Below are 20,946 nucleotides of genomic sequence, written 5' to 3' on the forward strand. Positions count from 1 at the left end.
CTCTGAAAAACAATATAGAGTTTCCTCAAAAAGTTGAAAATAGAACCACCCTATGATCCAGCAATTGCACTACTATAGGTATTTACCCAAAGGATACAAAAATACAGATTCAAAGGGGTACATGCACCCCGATATTTATAGCAGCATTATCAACAATAGCCAAACTAACTGATGAATGTATAAAGAAGATGTGGTATATATATGCAATGGAATATTACTCAGCCATCAAAAAGAATGAAATCTTGCCATTCACAAAGGTGTGGATGGATCTAGAGGGTATTATGCTAAGTGAAATAAGTCAGAGAAAGACAAATACCACATGATTTCACTCTTATGTGGAATTTAAGAAATGAAACAGATGAACATATGGGAGGGGGGAAAAGAGAGAGAGGGAGGCAAATCATAAGAGACTCTTAAAGATAGAGAACAAACTGAGAGTCGGAGGGAGGTGGGTGGGTGATGGGCTAGATGGGTGATGGGTATTAAGTAGGGCACTTGTCCTGTTGAACACTGGGTGTTGTATGTAAATGATGAATCACTGAATTCTACCCCTGAAACAAACATTGCATTCTATGTTAACTAACTAGAATTTAAATAAAAATTTGAAGGAAAAAAAAAAGAGCATAGCCATGATATTTAATCTAACACTTTTGAGTTAATTCATCCTTTCAGAAGAGGGAATCTTCAGTTTTGTTTGAGATGGTCAATGTCATGTTCATAAACTTTTTCAGCTTTGGTTCAGGACTTAGGATAGCATGTAAGCAAGAGATGCCTGAAGATGTATGGATTATTCCAAGGCCTAATTTACACATGATCCATTGCAATTATAATGCTAGAACCCCCAGCTGTCTGGTAGCTGTCCGATTTTAATCTTCTTACATATCCTTCCAAAGCAAATATAAAATCAAAGAGAAATAATAATATGCATGACTGTGTCTTTAACATTACTGGGATATAGATAATACCACGACCTTCAAATTACTTGTTAGTAAAGAAATAAACACCAAATTCCAACACAGCTCTGTACTGCTGCTGAAAATCTGAGGGTATGGAAAGTTGGAGAGGGAATGCTTAAGAGAGTAGGACAAAGAAGAGACTGGATGGAGAAATGAGAGGAAATACACACCAAATCAACTCCAGATAAAGAAAGTACTACATTCAGTATCAAAATATGAGTCATAGTTCTTAGATTCAATATATGATACAAGGAAGGGGGTTGAAATGAGTGGGCCTGGAAGTGGCAGCTCCCAAAAGCATGGCTGATGGGAAATAGTCAGATTATTAGAACAACTGTGCTGCTCCTTGGAAAGGGAAATAAAAATATGCCCATCTCCACTCCTATTTCCATCGTTAACAACATTTTTTTAAAAAAAGAAATTGCATTTCATTAAAATAACAGGAAAAGGCACTCTGCCCAGGAACACTGTCCACAAAAATATTAAGAACTGGAGAAAATTAATTCCATACAAAACCAGTATAAGATAAAATAGAAAATGCAAATCGGAATGTTTTAGCTAATGCAACTTACCTGCTAAAGTAACTAACTAACTGAATATATAAATAAATAAACAGAAAAGCCATCCCAAAACACTTCATATAAATCAAATAATCTTAAACATTCATTTGGGGTATTAAAAAAGCACCATGAATTAGAAATTCAATAAAGAAAGGATGGAAGAATGGAAATGAACAAAACCTAGGAAGAAATAAAATGATAATTTATTAAAGTCAGAATAATATCAGAAATAAACTCTATAAGGAGCTCAAGAAAAAACAGATTGAAAGAAAACTTTAAAAAGCAACATAAAAATAAAGAAAAAAAGAATAAAAATGAGAGAAAAATAAATTAAAATGAGTCATAGGCAAAGTAGTTGAACTGGAAAGCCAGCAAAGAAGATCCAATATATTTATAGAGTTTTTCTAGAGGGAGAAAAATGGAAAAACCAATATTTAAAATTATAATCCAAGACAAATTCTGGAAATAAAAGATGAATTTACACAATGCATGGGTCTACTGAATACCTGGTAAAACTTCTCCTAAACAATAGATTCTGAGAGATTTTACTAAAATAGTTTTACTAAAGCTATTAGACTTTAAGTATTAAAAAAAAAAAAAAGCCTCAAGGCCTTCAGGAATACTTTTTAAGGGCAAATGAATTAAACATGTCAGAATTCTTGAAAGCAATATTCAAAGTAAGGCAATAGTGGAATATCATTTTCAAGAAACTTAAAGAAAGGGGAAACAAGGATTTAAGATATAGATAACTTGTCCTTCCCACAAAAAAGCTTTAGTGAAACAATTGTGAATATGCGAAAATCAGGGAATTCTATACCCATATGACCTTCTGAGGAGTCTAGTATAAAAAAGCTTTATACAACCAAAAGGTGACTGAGGAAGTGGGCAGAACTTTGTGGATATGAAGAGAAAAGTAGAATGTAAGTGTAGTATGTTTTGACAAAGAAGTAAAGATTCAAATTTAAAATGAGAGAAAAGGGAAAAATACAATAAAATTATGGACTGTGGTGTAGGTAACAGGAGTCAAAGGATACTACTTAAAAATGGCTAGATTTAATTATGAGGCAAGAAAAAAGTGAGATTAGAGTATTAAAAAAGATAAAAATACAAAGACAATCACTAAAATAAAAATTAAACCTCAGCTCAATACAAGAAGAAATTTGAAAACATAGCAAAGAAAAACTCAAAAAGCTAAAGAAATAAAGTAAATTTAAATAATGCACAGTAATGATAACAAAAACATTATCATAGAGTTGATATCTAACATATCAATCATATCCATACAAGTGATTGGACTTAATTCTCCTTAAAAATGGCTTTTTAAAAAAAGCAAAATCCAGCACTATACTATGTAGAAAAAAACCCATAAGATACGATATTTCAAAATATTAAAACTAAAGGCCAGGTAAGTGAAATTAATAAGAAACAGAGGTTATAATTATCTTGATATCAGAAAAAGTAGAATTACGGCCAAAAGGCATCAAATAAGATAGAGAAGAGCACTTTCCAGGACAACCCCTCCATTGTGTAATAAAGGTATAAGAGTTATGAATATCTGTGCCCCAGATAATACAGCAACCACTTACACAAAGCAGAAACAACAGAAGATGCAAGGAGGAGCAGACAGAAACAGTCTTAATAGGGTAGTTTAACACACTACTCTCAGTACAAGACAGCTCAAGTGTATAAAAAAATAAAAACAGAATCTTGCCATATGCAATGATGTGGATAGAGCTAGAGAGTATCATACTACGGTCAGAGAAAGACATACCATATGATTTCACTCATACGTGAAATTTAAGAAGGGAAAAAGAGAGAGTGAGAGACAAACCAAGAAACAAACTCTTAACTATAGAGAACAAACTGATGGTTACCAGGAGGAGGTGGGTGGGGGATGGGTTAAATAACTATGGGGATTAAGGAGTGCACTTGTGATTAAGCACTGGGTGTTGTATGGAGGTGTTGAATCACTGTATCGTATACTTGAAACTAATATTGCACTATATGTTAACTAGCTGGAATTTAAATAAAAACTTGGAAAAAAGTCAGATCTTACGGATATAAAACAAACTGATAAAAGAGACTACATCTTCTGAACTCAAGTGAAGCATTCTCAAAATCTGTTCATATATTTGGGCACACAAAAAAATATCAGTAGTCTCCATAAAATAGAAAGATTACTGGATCATGAGGCAAGATAACTTGAAATTTAAAAAATCCCCAAATAGGGAGGCCTGTCTACATATAAATTATAGAATGTTCCACTAAGTAAGTTTTCAGTGAAAGGCTGAGTACAAATATTATAGAATTTCTGAAAAACGATGATGTTAACTGCTACAGATCAGAATCTAAGGGATACTTTAAAAGTAGAGATCAGAGAAAAATTCATAGGCCTTAACACTTAAACCTTAAACTTAAATGAAAATTATGTAAATACTAAATAAAAAAGCTAAAAATAGCACCAACAAAAAGAGCAACAGTAAAGAAGTAATAAGGATAAAAGCAAAAATTAATGTAGTACAATACCTCAAAAAACCCCATTACATCAAATTAATCAACCAAAATCTGAATTTGAAAAAATCAACAAAATAGATAAACCACTAGCAAAATAATACGGAGAAAAAAAGGAAGAAGGTAAAAATATACAAAATAAAAGTTACACATAAGGAGGAAAAAATTAAGGAAAAGGAGGATGTAGCTATTGATACAGAGCACATAGTTTTTAAGTATCATGAGATTCCTTTGCACTTTTCAGTACACATAAATTTGAAAACCTATAATGAAAGGTTTAATTTTTTAGGAAAACAAAATTGCCAAAACTGACACCAGTAAAGAGACAAAGCTTAAGCAGACCAATTTTTATAAAAGAAATAGAGAAAGTTATTAAGAAACTACCATGTGCAAAAGCACCAGGCACAGGATAGCCTACCAGTTATTTCGGCTAAGGTCCAGAACAAGGCAAGGATGCTATTCCTCCTGCAATTTAACATTGTACTGCCATTAGGCAAAAATTAAAAAAAAAAAAATAGATGCACGGGGAAAAAAGGAAAGAAAACTATCTCTATTTGCTGGTAATATGGCAGTATACCTATAAAGCCTAGAGAGCCTTTGATAAAACTAACCAAATCAATAAAGGAATTCAGCAAGTTAGCAAAATATAAGATTACTATGCAAAAAATACCTCCCATGTGCCCAAATAATAAGTTAGAATGTATAAGAGAAGAGAAAACCTCATTTACAATAGCAACAAAAGAGTTAACATGCTCATGAATATGCTTAACAAGAAACTATATATACAGAGTTATTTAAAATTAAAGTTCATGGAAGACATCAAAAGTATTCTTGAACAAATGAAAAGATATTCCTTGCTCTTGATATGACATCTCACCAATAAGATGTAGTTAATTTGATTTATAAATTCCATGCAATCACAATAAAAATTATCATAAACCTTTTCTTGAGTTAGACGAGTCAAAAATAAAATTGCCATGGAAAAATCAAACATGGAAAAATAGCTAAGGAAACCCTAAAACAGAAGAGCTGGGGGATGAGGATGAGGAGTTGATTCCTACCCAAAATTAATGCACACTACAAAGCTTCCATAATTAAAACAGTGTGGTGCTGACACATCAATAGACAGACCAATGGAACAGAATATAAATTCCAGAAATAAACATAATAACCAATAGAAAAATAGTATATGAAAAAGGTAGTATCACAAATCAGCAAAGATAATGTATTAACTGGATAGACATTAAATTTTAAAAAGAGAGAATTAAATAAATGCTATTCCATTGTCTATGGAATTAAAGATCCCTGGAAAAATAGTTATTTTCAAGGCTAGCGCAAAGGAAGTAGAAGATGGGCCTAGAACATATGGTGTCAGAAAATCAATGAGTGCTAAAAACATGATCTGGACATATCATAAGAACATGAAGATGCTCCCACTGGAAAATTTAAGACAATTTAACATAAAAATAATTAAGGATAGTGATGAACTATGAATTCTAAATTATAAATCTTTGAGCAATAAAAATGCTTGCATCCATAAGAGGAAGAGGGAAAATTAGAAAATCATGTTTCCACTATCATACCAATATTGGTTTAGGCAAAAAGTATCAATGGATGCTAACTCTAAGGAAATTTTGATGAGGAGCAGGGTGTACAAATAGTCTTAATAAGCACAAATTGCTTATTAGTTTAAGGAAGAAAATAGCGCATGGAGATATATGGAAACACCTTTATCAGGTGATCAAAATTACCATCACCAATGATGGGCAGATGGATCTTGTGTACCTTGAGAAATACACAGTATCATGTATGTGGTATTCTGGCCAGAGATACATAATCTTGACCCAATCATGAGAAATATCAGACAAACTTAAAATGAGGAACATTTTATCAAAAAACTACTTGGGGGGCGCTCGGGTGGCTTAGTCTGTTAAAAGTCCGACTCTTGATTTCGGCTCACGTCATGATCTCAGGGTCATGAGATGGAGCCCCGTGTCAGGCTCCATGCTGGGTGTGGAGCTTGCTTCAGATTCTCTCTCTCCTTCTGCCCTGCACCCCTGCTTGTACTCTCTCTTTAAAAAAACAAAACAAAACAAAAAACCCAACCCCCCCAAAAAAAAACCCAAAACAACAACAACAACAAACCCAAACAAACAAACACAAATACTTGGCTTATGTTCTCCAAAAATATCAATTTCACAAGGGACAAAGAAAGATTGTGTTCTAGGTTAAACGAAACTAAAGAAACATGAGCACCGAATGCAGTATGTGATCCTGTCTTGGATCTTGCACTAAATTAGGAAAAAATATGTGGTAAAGAGGACATCTGATGAAACTTGAACATAGCTGGTAGATTAGATACAAAGTATTGAATCAATGTTTAATATCTTAAATTTGATAACTGTATTGTAATTATGCAGGAGAATATCCTTGCTCTTTGGAAATGAACACTGATATATTAAGGAATAGTATAGCATGAAGTATTCAACCCACTCTCAAATGGTTTAGAAAAAAAAATGGAAATGCTATGTACATATATGTGAGGCATGTGTGTGTGTGGTGGGGGGGAGACAGAATGAGAAAGAGAAAATAAATGTGGCAAAATGCTAAAAACTGGTGAATGTGGGTAAAGAGTACGTGAGAGTTCTCTGTAAAATTCTTACATTTTAAAAAATTATTTAGGGCTCCATGGTCAGCAAGGAGTCTGCTTGAGATTCTATCCTCTCCCTCTGCCCCCCCCTCAAAATAAAATCAATAAATAAAATCTTTTAAAAGAAGGGGGACAATTGCATGGGTCAGTTGGTTAAGTTTCTGACTCTAAGTTTCCGCTTAGGTTATGATCCCAGGGTTGTGAGAACCAGCCCTGTGTCGGGCTCCACTCAGTGCAGTCTCTTTGAGATTCTCTCTCCCTCTCCCTCTGCCCCTTCTCCCCCCGTCCCCCAGCTCTCTCTCTCTTTCTCTCTAAAATAAAATAAATAAAATCTTTAAAATTATTTAAAACTAAAAATTAAACTTACGTAACATAATATTAAAAGTACTACGAACTTAAATAATATGAATTGGAATACACTCATTTATATAACATTGCTTGATTTACACTGTTAATATGGCTATAGATAATAAACAAGGGCCACTGACTCTTTTGGCTCTGATATCATATTCAGATTCACTTGAATCTTCAGGTCTGGCGAAGTGCTTCTAAAATTTTCTATTGGAGGACCCTTAATGGTTTTTCCTCAGGTGCTTTTTCTAAGACCTTGCTACCTCCAGTTGTAGGAAGAATGAGCAGAAACTATTTACTCTGACTCCGTGAAACTTTTAGTTTCTCAACATGTTTCATCTCAAATAAAAACATCAGCTGAAGGCGCCCTGGTGGCTCAGTCGTTAAAGTGCATATATATTTTTCACATTTATAGATAAGTTTATCCTTTATTTGTTGATACTTTTCTAACTGACTCTGAAATCAGTTAGAAGCTTCTTAGCACCAATAAGAAATTTGTATGTATTTAACTTTTACACCAGGAAAAAATATACAGTTTATGTCATGGTTAATCATTATTAGCATATTGTTATTAATTGATATTTATAGTTTATATTTAAAACTAGCTGTACTATAGAATGTTAAAAGCAGAAAACAAAATTTCATTTTTCAGGGAGATCTCATTTGTAACATATATATGCCTTCAGAAAAGAGATTTAAAAATTGCATCACAAATGTTCATTTCTGTACAATAAGAGTCCATTTTGTGAAATAAAAAAATATGTCTCAGTGTTAAGATAATGAATGATTTTGAGGATTTCCTTCTTTAGGTCTTTGTGTATTTTGCACATTTTCTACACTACACAGGTGCTGTGGTCTGAATGTGTCTTCCCAAAATATATGTGTTGAAATCCTAAATCCTAATGCCCAATGTGATGGAATTAGGAGGTAGAGCCTTTGGGAGTTGATTGGGTCATGAGGGTGGAGCAAGTAGAGAATGAGATTCATGCCCTTATAAAAGATGTCCTTTCCACCACGTGAGAATACAAGAAGTCCGCAAACCAGAAGAGGGACCTCATCCTACCATGCTGGCTCCCTGAGCTCAGAATTTCAACCTCCAGAACTGTGAGAAATATTTTTGTTGTTTATAAGCTGCCTAATTTGGGGTGTTTTGTTGTAGCAGCTCGAATAGATTAAAGCAATAGGTATAATTTTAATAAGAAAAAATTTAAATTATTAAATTTGTTGTGAATAGGATCATACATCTCAATATTTATATGTTCTTGTGCTAAAAAATAAAGGGAAAATATCCAACAGTTATTAATGAAAACAGTTTTGCTGTCAAACTCAAGAATTGCTGGTCTGGAAATGCTTATGAAAATATAAGCTCTGTTAACAGATAACAACTTTAGATACTGTATCCAAACATATCCTTCAACTCAGAGATTTAACTCTAGGTTTCAAGAAAAATGAAGTATGTAACCCATGAAGGAACAAAGGAAGAAAATATTTGATATTCTCAACATGTTTCATCTCAAATAAAAACATCAGCTGAGGGCGCCCGGGTGGCTCAGTCGTTAAGCGTCTGCCTTCAGCTCAGGTCATGATCCCAGGGTCCCGGGATGGAGCCCCACATGGGGCTCCTTGCTCAGCAGGGAGCCTGCTTCCCCCTCTGTCCCTCACCCTGCTCTCGTGCTCTCTCTCACTCTCAAATAAATTTAAAAAAATCTTAAAAAAAAACAAAACAAACAAACAAAACATAAGCTGAAGGGAAGGAATCCGGATGAAAATGAGGAAATCAGAGAGCTTACACTTTCAGCTGACAGCTTGTGTTCTGATTTCAGCAGAAGAACACTTTTATCCACAGCCCGGAGCGCACAGAACGAGTCAGGGGCTGCTTGCAGGTAGAGACTGGTGCTGGAGCCGGGTAGTCCCTGCTCCTTAGAGAACTTTATGCTAACCTAAAGTGGAGGAAGAAAAGGAGAGTAAGATAATTAAAAAAAAAAGTTGAATAAATACATTTGAATACATTCAAAATAATTTGAATAAACACCATCTTTTCCAAATAAATGTTTATAGATTTCTTTTTTTAAAAATTTTTTTAAAGATTTTATTTATTTATTCATGAGAGACAGAGAGAGAGAGAGGCAGAGGGAGAAACAGGGTCCCCAAGGAGCAGAGAGCCCGATGCGGGACTCGATCCCAGGACCCCAGGATCATGACCTGAACCAAAGGCAGATGCTTAACCATCTGAGCCACCCAGGCGCCCTGTTTATAGATTTCTGTACCTTTGTTTCTCCTGCCTGTTCTCACCCTTAACTGTCCCTACGAGGACATCTTCACCATCCTTCTATCACCTCAGGATTGGCACTGCTACCAAAAGTTACTCATTCTTGGCGATTCCCTCATCCCTAATAATTTAGTTATACCAACATTTACTCTGAGATCACCATGTAAAGGTGATAGTAATTACGTTAGAAGACAACAGGGGGAAAACTGCTCCCTGCTCTCTCGCAAGACAGGCAAGAAACAGAAGCGTCACCTTGTTTTTAAAGCACTTGTCAACCTGGAATCTGGCACTGTCAGCCACAATTTCCCCGCTGGGGTGAAGGGTGTAGACCAGCATGACAGCCACGGGAGCCAGATCAGCACTGATGTTCATCGGGAATGAGAAGCTGCCATTCCAGGCTGTGTAAATAGGAGATGGCGTTAACGGATACAGTGCCCGAAGTTTCCTGGCTCACTGGCTACACTTAGCTAAAAGAGAATGGCTTACGGAAAGGAAGAGCAAATTGGGCTTTATTTTAAAGGCAAATCAATTAAATAATGGGAACTATGTACACAAATAAAAAAGACTGCATCATTTAGGCACTGACAATATTTGGGTTTTGGACATCACTTTTCTATAATGCTCTTGATAACCTGGCAATAATAGAAACAAGGAGAAATCTTTCTTTGAAATAGTTGGAAGGATATCCTGGGCCATACTACTGCTTCGTAGCCACTGACCATTAACATTAAGTGCTCTTCCTAACCTCCTGACTCTATCCCTGTAACATTTCCTTAAAAGGAAAGAAAAATGAAGGCAGAGTCCATAGTAAAAAATGAATGCATTATGTATGCCTTTGTTTCTGATTTCCTTCTGCCCGCTGAGGAAGATAGCTGCTTTCACCATCACCTGTGCAGAACAAAGAAAACAAAATGTGTAACATCATACTATTTCACAGATATTAAAAATGGATATGAATGGTCTAATGAGAATTCTATTCCAAAGAGAGGTAGCTTCTAAGAACAAGTATAAAAAGTAGACTCTACACAATTTGGAAAAGAACACAGAAACTATGATTAATTGAAAGCCTATTATGTGCTAGAAACTTGGTGAATAATACGCAGTGTACTGTGCAAGGGGGTATACAAAGCTCTGAGCTACTTAGACGGTCTGGCTTCGAGTAAGACAAGTCATTTCACTTCTTCACCACTGTTTCCTTATTTGTAAGATGGAGACATCCATAGGGCAGAAAAGTCTAGCTTTTCACCTGCCTTATAAAGACAGAATGGATAAATATGGGGACAGAACCAAAAGAGCGAATTCCTTTTACTGCTTATCAAAATGAGCCTTGCACCTTACTCTCTGGTATCTGCCTAATGTTGTACTCTCCTGAAGGGTCATGAATCCTTGATATGAGTTATAATAGAATGCTTAAAATAGTAGACTCTGAATAGTAAGTTTTTCAACCTTAGGGAAATTGAAATTGCCTTGGATCTTTTTTATGTATCTGTTTGCTTATGTTTATGTGTTCATTTACTAGTTACTGTTTGTTCTTAATAGATCCAATAGTATTCCTAGCAAAGTGAGAAGGTTGGCTCACTCAGATACCATGGCATGATTGACATACCCCTTCCAAGCTGCACTGTGCTAAGCAGACAATTAGACAAGACCCAAGGATCCATCAACTGAGGCTTACCAAATAAAAGAAGTTGATATTTGAATCATCCCTATATGCTTCCCCATTTAGGGAGTAATGCACGGTAACAATCTTCTGTTGATTGCATCTAAGCTGCTTTGGCTCAGGAACAATCTTCAGGAAGCTATTGGTTCGGGAGTAAAAGCGTGAAACTGAGAAATAAGCGTCCACATACTCAGGTGTTAGCCAGCTGGAAGGATAGCAGTTCATAGGTCGAATATATGTGGCCTGATAAGAAAAGGAAAACAAAGGATCTTAGAGCTATAAAGACCCTTAAAGACAGGGATTATTCCAGAATGGAAGGTTTCTTATCGCTTCAAAGTAGAGAGGAATCTTAGCTTGTGGCTGATGTTTCAAATATCAAGTTACTGGAAGTAAAATAATAACACTTCCCTCTTTTTTGTATACAAAACATGACCATAATTGTATGTATATTTTATTAGGCCTATGCTAATTTATTTTTACTTTGTAATTGAAATCAGAGAATAGCCTTAACCCTGTGTCTTTCAGCTATATTTGTACATGGACAAAGTGTTTAACTCCAAAACTCTATTTAAGAAGCAGAAAAATAGACATCATAGTATCTCCCCTATCTATGCATCAAATGATCAAAGGGGGAAAAAAAGGCCAAATTATCTTCATGAACTATCTCTAGTTTCTCAGAGGAAAATATTGGCTGGTAGAGACTTTATAACAATTGTACCAGGCCATTATCTCATCCTCTTGAATAAGTATTCTCATGTATTATTTAATGAACAAATAAACATATAAAATACTCCAAATTTTAAAACCTTGTTAAGATATATTCTTTTTTTTAAAGACTTATTTATTTTTAGAGAGTGGGGAGGTGCAGAGGTAGAGGGACAGAGTGTCTAGCAGACTTCGCATTGAGCGTGGAGCCCAAAGGGGGCTCCATCTCACGACCCTGAGATCATGACCTCAGCCAAAACCAAGAGTCAGATGCTTAACTGACTGGACCACCCAGGTTCCCCTAAAATATATTCTTAATACAAATGATCTTTTAAGAGATTCCTTATGTTCAAAACCCTAACACTCAAATACTTTGTGGGATCTCGTCTACTCTTTGATGTCTTACTTTCAGGTTGAACTCTTGATCGAATATATCTGAAGTGTCAATAGAGAACGGAGCTTCCCCATTCTCATCTGTGGTGTAGTTTCCTATAATTCTGTTATTCAGCTCCAATTGCAATAACTTGTTCACCATTGGTACATTATCAGGACCAGAAAATTTAAGCTGTGCACAAAAGAAAAAAAATAGCATTAAGTTTTAAAACTCAAAACATCACATTTCTACAGAGAAGGAATTTTTCTGTTCCTAAGTGTGATTATTTATTTGTAATTTTATGAAATTCCTATAGACAGAAAAATGTTCTATTAAATAGATACATAAAATGGAAACAGCTATACTTTTATCTATTGCTTTCCCCCTGGGAATTTTTCTCATCTATCAGATGCAGTAAGGCTACAAATGTGTTACGAAAGTAGGAAAAACGTGTCCAGAAATTTTCAAAGGGCAATCCATGATCCCAGAAAATGAAACGAGAACATGTATTTTTAAGTCAGACCCACAGTTCCAAAATAAGAAATTCCTCTTCTATAGAAAGGATCCATGTTCTCAAAGCTCACACTGCCAAGCAATTGAGTGATAAAAGTAGAAGCTCTTTCACTGATCTGTGCACCTGAAAGAAATGAAAAATAGTATAAGGGAGGATGCATTGTTTGATCAAGACCCTCAAAAGAAAAAACAGCTTAGAGGACATGCACAAACTTCTGGTACACAGAATTACATTCTTGTTCTACATTGAAAGGGAGGTGTGGATGCTTTGGAGCATGCTCCAGAATACTCCATATCTATGTGGTTATAATATACGTCAAACTGAACAATGTAATTAATATGAAAGTGTTTGAATCAGAAGCAGGAGAAAATGCTTTTAATTTCCTTCCTCTGACCATTCTACTCAGTTCTGGCTAATAACTCCTTTTATGACACAGAATTTCATAGACATCTCTAGAATAAGGCTTTCACTTCCTTTATACCTTTCCTTAGCCTACCAGATAACTATGCTTTTAGACTTTTGCCAGATAAGAAAAATATCTGAAAGCAAAGTAAATGGAAATGCACTGTGGTATCAGCAAAGCATGTTTAGATAAGCAGAGGTAAACACATCTAGCTAAGTTACAATATGAATGTGACAAACATCCATAATGAATGCCATGACACAACTGATCAAGTACATTTATATAAAGCACTATAATATAATATAATATAATATAATATAATATAATATTATCCCAATAATTTTTAAGTAACAAGAAATAATTAGTAATTGAATCTGGTTTTCTCCACCCCAAATTTAATTTCACTTACTTTTTTTCTTTTCCATTCTTGTAACAGTTACTTATTGAGCACTTACTACGTGCAGTCTTGTAAATGTCTCATTAATATTTTACACTTGCAAATGTCTCCATTTGTATCAAATTAGAGGTTGAAGAGGATCTCCTAGCTACTATTCTAAGCTTGTGCACCACAAGGCGCACAGCTATTCAACCTTATAATTGTAGCTCTTGAGCAAAGTAAACGAAAGTGGTCCTGTTCCAATAAACTTCACATCAGTAAGCATGGAGCTGGATGTGACATTCTAGATATTGTGATCTCTTGTATTAAATCAAAGATTAAACCCTGGCAATTGGTTATCAACTGATTGACACAAAGTTAAAGAGAGATCCATAATTTATGAGCTTAGCTCTACTGCTTCAGAAGAAGGACCCTTGTAATGATTGATGCGGGCACAGAAGCAGTTATAAACACTTGGCATTTACATAATTAGTTTTTTTACATATTATGAGGAAAGTCTTTTTCAAAAGCAACCTTCAAGTTGACCTATTGACAACCATACTCCACTTGACTATGTTTAACAATGAATGATCTCTATTTGGTGAGTATCAATAACTCGATAAACTTCTCCCCAGTAAGCTGTGTATATCCCCAGGTTGCCCATAAAGTGCGATCATTACCTGTCCCAAATTCCGTAACTGTTACAGTGGTGTGAAATGACATGAAAAATTCTGTACGGTAGAGTTGGAAGACTTTCATATTTACAATTTGAGTGATACAACCGTTTCTCAACTGAAAAATGAAGAGAAGGTATAATGAAAAGATTAGGAATTCAAAAGTCTTAAAAGGATGTAGAGTTTTAGCACAGATTTCTAACTGCCCCCCACCACCCCATGGCTTCATCCCACAAACTTGTTGAAATGACCAAGAATTGCAAAAGAAGCGGTGGGAGTTCATCAGCAATTAAAGCAAGTTAAAGAGGTAATGTATTTTTTACAGATTTCAGGGATACTCTACTGAAAACAACGTAGATGAGGAACAAATTAAAGGATGAGTCTGGAACTGAATGAAATTTTAAGAATTAGAGATTAAAATCATCTTGAGTCTTCAAGTGTGTAACACCAAAACACATTTTAAGATAAACTGTTCATTTAAAATAAGGAAAAATCTGTAGATAATCTTTCATTAGTGACATCAAGAATCAGAGAAATATAGATTTAATTATATTTTAAAATAAACAATGTCTATTAATTATAAATTTAAAATGTTAGAGGGATAGATCAATTCATTGATTCTCAAAACTACCCTATGAGCTAGACCTCCATTATATGGATGAATAAACTGAAATACAGGTAGGTTATGTAATCTGCCCAAGGTCACACAGAAAGTGGTAGCGAGGCATTCTGATCCCAGAATATGCGCTCCTCTGAACTATCAGCTGTAATATTAACAACAACAAAACAGATAATTTTACTTCATCTATTTATAATATGGATTAAAAAGAAATATAAAATGTAATCAGAAGATTCTTAAGTGCCTTGAAACTAAGAGAAAAACATTTTTCAGTAATCCCCGAGTCAAAGAGATAAAAATCTTAACATTAATACCAAGGAAAAAAGTGCTTTGCATGAAAATCTATGGTATTAAGCTACGGTTAAAAGAAAAAGTAAAACACAATGTGTGTGTGTGTTTTCCAAAGGTTTTTTAATTTATTTGAGAGACAGAGAAGGAGAGAGCGAGAGTGAGAGCAGAGGGGAGGGGCAGAGGGAGCGGGAGACGCACACTCCCCACTGAGGAGGGAGCCACATGTGGGATCACGACCCTAAGCCGAAATCAAGAGTCGAGGCTTAACCGCCTGAGCCACCCAGGAGCCCCACACAATGTGTTTTTTTTTTTTTTTGAATGTCAAGTGCACTTCCCACACAATGTGTTTTTAACAAAAAGAAACAACGAACCTTTTTTAAACACAACAAAATAAAATTTTAGGGTAAGAAATGAATATGTTGAAAATAAAAATAAATGATTTAGGAACACAAAAGTAATATCAGAAAGAAAATAATAAAACAAAATCAGAGAAAGTCAGAGAAAGGCCAATAAAATAAATGAAACTTTTATGAGCATGATTTAGAATAAAGAAGGAGAGCAAAGTTGTAAAAGATTAGGTGCTAACACAACCGAATATCCATTTGGAAGAAAACAAAATGTGTTATTTTAGACTATAATCAAAAACTATTTTATGTTGATTAGAAAAATGTTTAAAATCTTAAAATGTTTAAATAGCTGTATGTACAACACGGTGGTAAGTGAGACCTTTTTCTGAGGCTGAGAACTTATAAACATTAGGAACTTTGATATCTCAAAAATAACACAATCAAAGTCAGTATTTAAATAACAGACTTGAAAAAATTTGCTTAGAGGATGGAGGGTAATATTCATAATACAAGAAAATTTCAATTTCACATGAACAGGAAAAACGGATAATTAAGAGTTCTTAAAAGAACAAATTCAAACTGATTCAAACAAAAATATGAAAATATGTTCAAACTCATGAGTAATGCAAATTAAAACAAAATGAATTTCTATCAAAATGGCAGCATTTTAAAAACTGCTATATGTATACTGCTGACAGTAATTTGGGAAAAATACTGTTCTCACATGTTGCTGACAGGAATCTGAACGCTTAAAAACATTTTGGACAATAATATGCTAAAATTTTTAAAAATTAAAATTGGATGTATATATAATTCTATCTATCTACCATCTATCTACTTTGACTCATGGAACCCACTCCAAGGAATCTATATCAAATAAGTAAAACCACTCATATATAAGGATAGTTTTAGCAGATTATTTATTGCTTTATGTTCACAATGGGGGAAAAAGGCATTAGCTAAGGGAACACCTATCACTTGGTAAAACAGTTAACTAATGTATGTTATAATCACACCATGGAAAAATGCACTGCTGATGTGGAAAAATTCCACCCTGCCTTTCCTCGCCTGCAATTCCTATCTAAAAGATTTCTGCTTGTCTTGACCAAATATTGATATTTTCCTAAAGGATGTTCATCAATTTGGTGAGTAACTTCAGGACAATCAGACTTAAATTATAAACTGAAGTGTATACAAATTTCATGTTCAAAGTCCAAAGCTGCTCCTCAAAGAAATGGGCAGAATTGTTTACTTAGGTGAAGATGCTGCAGGTGGGGAAAGGAAATGGTGGCTTCAAAAATGAACCTCAAATCTAAAGTAATACAAGTTGATACTCTGAATTGCAGGTGTTTGCAAGTGAACTTTTTTCAGAAGGACAATTCTAGGTTGCATGGTGTGTACAATCAGGGATTCATTTATTTAACAGATGACTAATAATTCCACACAGAAAGATCAGAGAGGTCAGTAGACAGTATAGAAAACAAGAAAACGAGTAAGATTTTTCAAATTTAACAAATCTGTGAATCCATAGGTGGGTGACAATTTACATGGCCTGGAGAATAAGAGACTATTGGTAGATGTTGTATTTGCTCTTCCTTCTTCACCTTATCTAGCTGAAACCTCCATTATCCACAAAATGAAAACAGTGTTGTTAAGTCCCTTTTATAAATGGAATTGTAGAGGCCGAGCGCAGGCCTCCCCAAACATGCCACTTTGGCATACTGATTATGTTATATAAATGTTACTTAAGAAACAGCCAGTGCGAGGACACTAAGACCCTCCTTGGTCCCCACGAAAGCAGGAAACAAATCTCCCATATGAAAGGCACTCTCGCTGCACTAAAAAGTAAATAGACATCCTTACCACTACAGAGAGGGATTTGAAAGCCGAGAAAGCTGTGGAAATAAACCTTGTTCCTTTTTTCCTATCTACTACCTCAGCCCAAATTCCAATTAGAATTCCCTACTAATTAAAGCTCCTAAACATCTGTTTTCTTTATCCTGTCAATTCCTCACAAATTTATCGTCTCTTTGTTTAAAAAGTATAAAAACTACCTGCCTTGGTCATTTTGTTAGATCTCAGTTTCATTATGGGGCCTCCATGTGCACCTAATAAAACTCTGTTTTTTTTCTCCCATTAACCTGCTTCATGTAAATTTAATTCTTAGTCCAGTGGAAGACCATGAAGGGTAGAGGGAGAATTTTTCCTTCTCTACAGAATGAAATGAACAAGAACTTTTTTTTTTTTTTTGAGTAAAGATGATGATCTGTACCTGTGCAATAAATTGTTCACATATTTCATGGTTGTTGTTCTCACAATTCCCAGAGGAAAAAAATTCTCTGCACACCCGGATTTGGGCTTTCCCTTGCACAGGCTGGCCATACGTGTACCTGGCAGGAGAAAGTGTACATAATTATAGATGAACAATACCATGGGAATATTCTATGGGCTTCTTCAGAAATTATATATGAAATCTGTAATCTATGACTACTCTAATGACGAAATTCAATTGGGAATCCTCATCTACTGGTTCTATCTTCCCCACAGAATTTGGGTTAAGTTAGGCACATCATCTGTTATGACGATTCAACTGCTTTTCAAAAAATCAAACTCAGGGGGCACCTGGCTGGCTCAGTTGGTAGAGCATGTGACTCCTGTTCTCAGGGTCCTGAGTTTAAACCCCATGTTGGGCCCAGAGCTTACTTTAAAAAAGAGAAAGAAAGAACGAAAAAAAAAAAAGATCAAATTCAAGGTAATGTAGAATCTAAAATCTCAGTAAATAGAATTTAATGATTAAATTGAGTTTTTACAATTATATTTTAGTCTAATAGAAAAATTATAAAAATTGCAGCACTTTTTTTCTTTAGCGGAAAATATATATGCATATAAGTAACACGTGGATTATTCAGGATCTTAGAAAACTTCTAGATCGATACTTTAAACAATTCTCATTGTGCATCCAATAAATGTAGAAGGTATGGAGATTGGCATAAACTAGATAAACTTTGATGAAAGGTACAATGTCTTAGGGGTGGGGTTAAATAAATATCTCATTTTCTCCTAAAACACACAAAAAACTACAACACAGTTTTTTTAAAGTTTCAGAAAGGCAAATACAGTTGATTTGGGTTTTTTTGTTACTTGAGGATTGTTTCCACTAAGATTTAGAAAAACAGTTAACGAATGTGAAATTAGTAAATAGTAAAACTGAATATAATTACATTTATCAATTATAACATTTTTTCCCTAATTGTTGGACACCAGTATACACCCGATGTTTATGTAGATTATCTCATTTATTTTTTTAAGTGATTCTGAGATGTAGGTGCATTATCTCATTGTACAGATTAGTATAATTGAGATCAAACAACTCACTTCTCCACACTGTAAGATATGGAATTAAAATTCAAACTTAGATCTTCCTCACTTCCCATAGTCCATGCTCTTCACATTCCACTAACTGGTTTTTCTCTATTTAAAAATTCTCAATGCTTCTGAGACTCAACCCAAATCACTAAAATCGTCTGTGAGCTCTAAATATCAATTACATGAAAATAGAGGCAAGACTAAGATCAGGCCACAAATGTTATACTTGCACATATCTTGTTAGTTCTTACTGTCTTTTGCTTACAAAATAAAACTCTTATTGTAGTATTATCTATGGGTTAACACATGCCCATGAAATACGTAGCTCAAATTTTCATACAGATCAGAAAGAATAAAAAATTCTGAATAGATGTGTGATTTGAAAAGTTTTTGGTGGATACCAATGCATTTTATTAAAATGTCCTTACCTGTAGGTAAGTTTTCTTCCCTTCTAAAAGCTTAATTCATCTTGGAGGTTGTTGGCTAAAATAATCTGATTTGCTGTTATTTTCTCTAGCTGTCCCAAGTTAAGTCTGGGGAATACTAAAGAAACAATGCACAGACACAGCACATACAACCTGAAGTAGGCAACTCATTCACTCCTGTTCACTCCTGGACATATTGATTTCATTCCTCTGTTCCTGCAGCCTGCCCAGAAATAACCTTGTAGCCAGCAGAGCTTCTGTCTCAACCACCTGGTCCTGTTGCAGGATATCATTATTGCTGATACTGACATACTACTTAATGGCAAATCTAAGTGGAATGTAATGTTAAAGAAGTGTCAAGAAATCCCAATTCCGTATCAACATTTAGCTTAGCACGTCTCTTACAAAGGCGATACTTGATAAATATTTTGGCTCTCCTGATATGTGTGTTGTACTTTTTTAGCATAACACTGGGCAGATGAATTATAGGTGTTAATCCCATTGACAATTCTGGCTCCGGGTAGGGTTTTACCAGTAAAACTAGTTTAGGATCCTGGAGTTTTTGAAGCTTATATTGATTATCCCCTTATTTTTAACACACATAATCTCCATCTCTCATATATTACATTCATAAGATTCTGGCACATGTCAGCTACTCTTCCCTGAAACAAAAAAATATTGTTATGATTTCCCTAGAGTCCAAAGGACATTGTACAAAGTGTCAGCCTTTTACCCAATATGTCTTTAAAATGCCTTGAATATTCTCAAAAATACTTTGAAAATGCTAAAAAAAATATTTTAAATACTTTGAAAATGCTCAAAAGGAAGTAATTTCCATGTCATCAATTAAATAAACAGTTTAAACAAATACGTTAAATATTAAATTTTTAATTGTTTATATAAATTACAACAGAGGTCTTGGTTAGGAGAGTACCTCTGAAGCCAAATAACATTGGTCTAAATCCAATGCTAGGTCTGCCATCCAAAAGCTCTATTAATGTTGATGAATTATTTCAATTCTCTGTGTCTTGTTACCCTTCTTTCTAAACTAGAGATGATAATAGCTCTTGTCTCATAGCATTGTGGTAAGAATATAATGAATGCAATGCTCAAGGCAGTAACTGGCATTCAGTAAATATTAACTATATTAATTATTATTAGAAATTTGAGAAAAGGCGTCACACCTTTAAAAATATAAAAGACATTAGAGGGGCGCCTGGGTGGCTCAGTCGGTTAAGCGGCTGCCTTCAGCTCAGGTCATGACCCCAGAGTCCTGGGATCGAGCCCCACATCGGGCTCTGTGCTCAGCAGGGAGCCTGCTTCTCCCTCTCCCTCTGCCTGCCTCTCTGCCTACTTGTGCTCTCTTTCTCTCTGTCAAATAAATAAATAAAATCTAAAAAAAAAAGACGTTAGAAATAATTTCTCAAAAAAATGAAAATTTCTCAAGTCATATGAATTTTTTTCACATTAAGAGGAGTCAAATTAATCTTAATTAAATTGATAAAATATCTTTTTTCCCACTATGACATTTTCAAGAGTTTCTTTTCTTCTTTTTTTTTTTAATGAATACACCAATGATGGTAATGATTCAATGAGGCAGGCACTTCTGTATCAGCTGTTGGAATTTATGCTGACACAATGTATTCAGTGAGTAATATGGCAATCGAAAGCTGAAAGAGCGGGCACCTGGGTGGCTCAGTTGGTTAAGCGTCTGCCTTCCGCTCGTCATGATCCTAGGGTCCTAGGATCGAGCCCCGCATGGGGCTCCCTGCTCGGCGGGAAGCCTGCTTCTCTCTCCCCCGCGCCCCCCCGCTTGTGTTCCTGCTCTCACTATCTGCTATCTGTCTCTCTGTCAAATAAAATAAATAAAATCTTAAAAAAAAAAAAACCCAAAAA

At 34.8% G+C, this 20,946-nt stretch overlaps 1 protein-coding gene across 1 annotated transcript in view; it reads right to left on the reverse strand.

The window, feature by feature from the left end:
* The window catches only part of LOC118519673 (ovostatin homolog 2-like), a 76,269-nt gene that overhangs the window by 22,086 nt on the left and 33,237 nt on the right, over positions 1 to 20,946 (reverse strand). The window contains exons 9-16 of the mRNA XM_078074155.1: positions 17,532 to 17,649; positions 14,009 to 14,120; positions 12,563 to 12,672; positions 12,069 to 12,227; positions 10,973 to 11,200; positions 10,131 to 10,185; positions 9,550 to 9,695; positions 8,819 to 8,968 (exon numbers count right to left, since the gene is read on the reverse strand). Coding sequence (XP_077930281.1) covers positions 8,819 to 8,968; positions 9,550 to 9,695; positions 10,131 to 10,185; positions 10,973 to 11,200; positions 12,069 to 12,227; positions 12,563 to 12,672; positions 14,009 to 14,120; positions 17,532 to 17,649 — 1,078 coding nt within the window. The remainder of the gene's footprint in view (positions 1 to 8,818; positions 8,969 to 9,549; positions 9,696 to 10,130; positions 10,186 to 10,972; positions 11,201 to 12,068; positions 12,228 to 12,562; positions 12,673 to 14,008; positions 14,121 to 17,531; positions 17,650 to 20,946) is intronic.

The sequence above is a fragment of the Halichoerus grypus genome, chromosome 6 (genome assembly GCF_964656455.1).
Source record: "Halichoerus grypus chromosome 6, mHalGry1.hap1.1, whole genome shotgun sequence".
Classification (NCBI taxonomy): Eukaryota; Metazoa; Chordata; class Mammalia; order Carnivora; family Phocidae; genus Halichoerus; species Halichoerus grypus.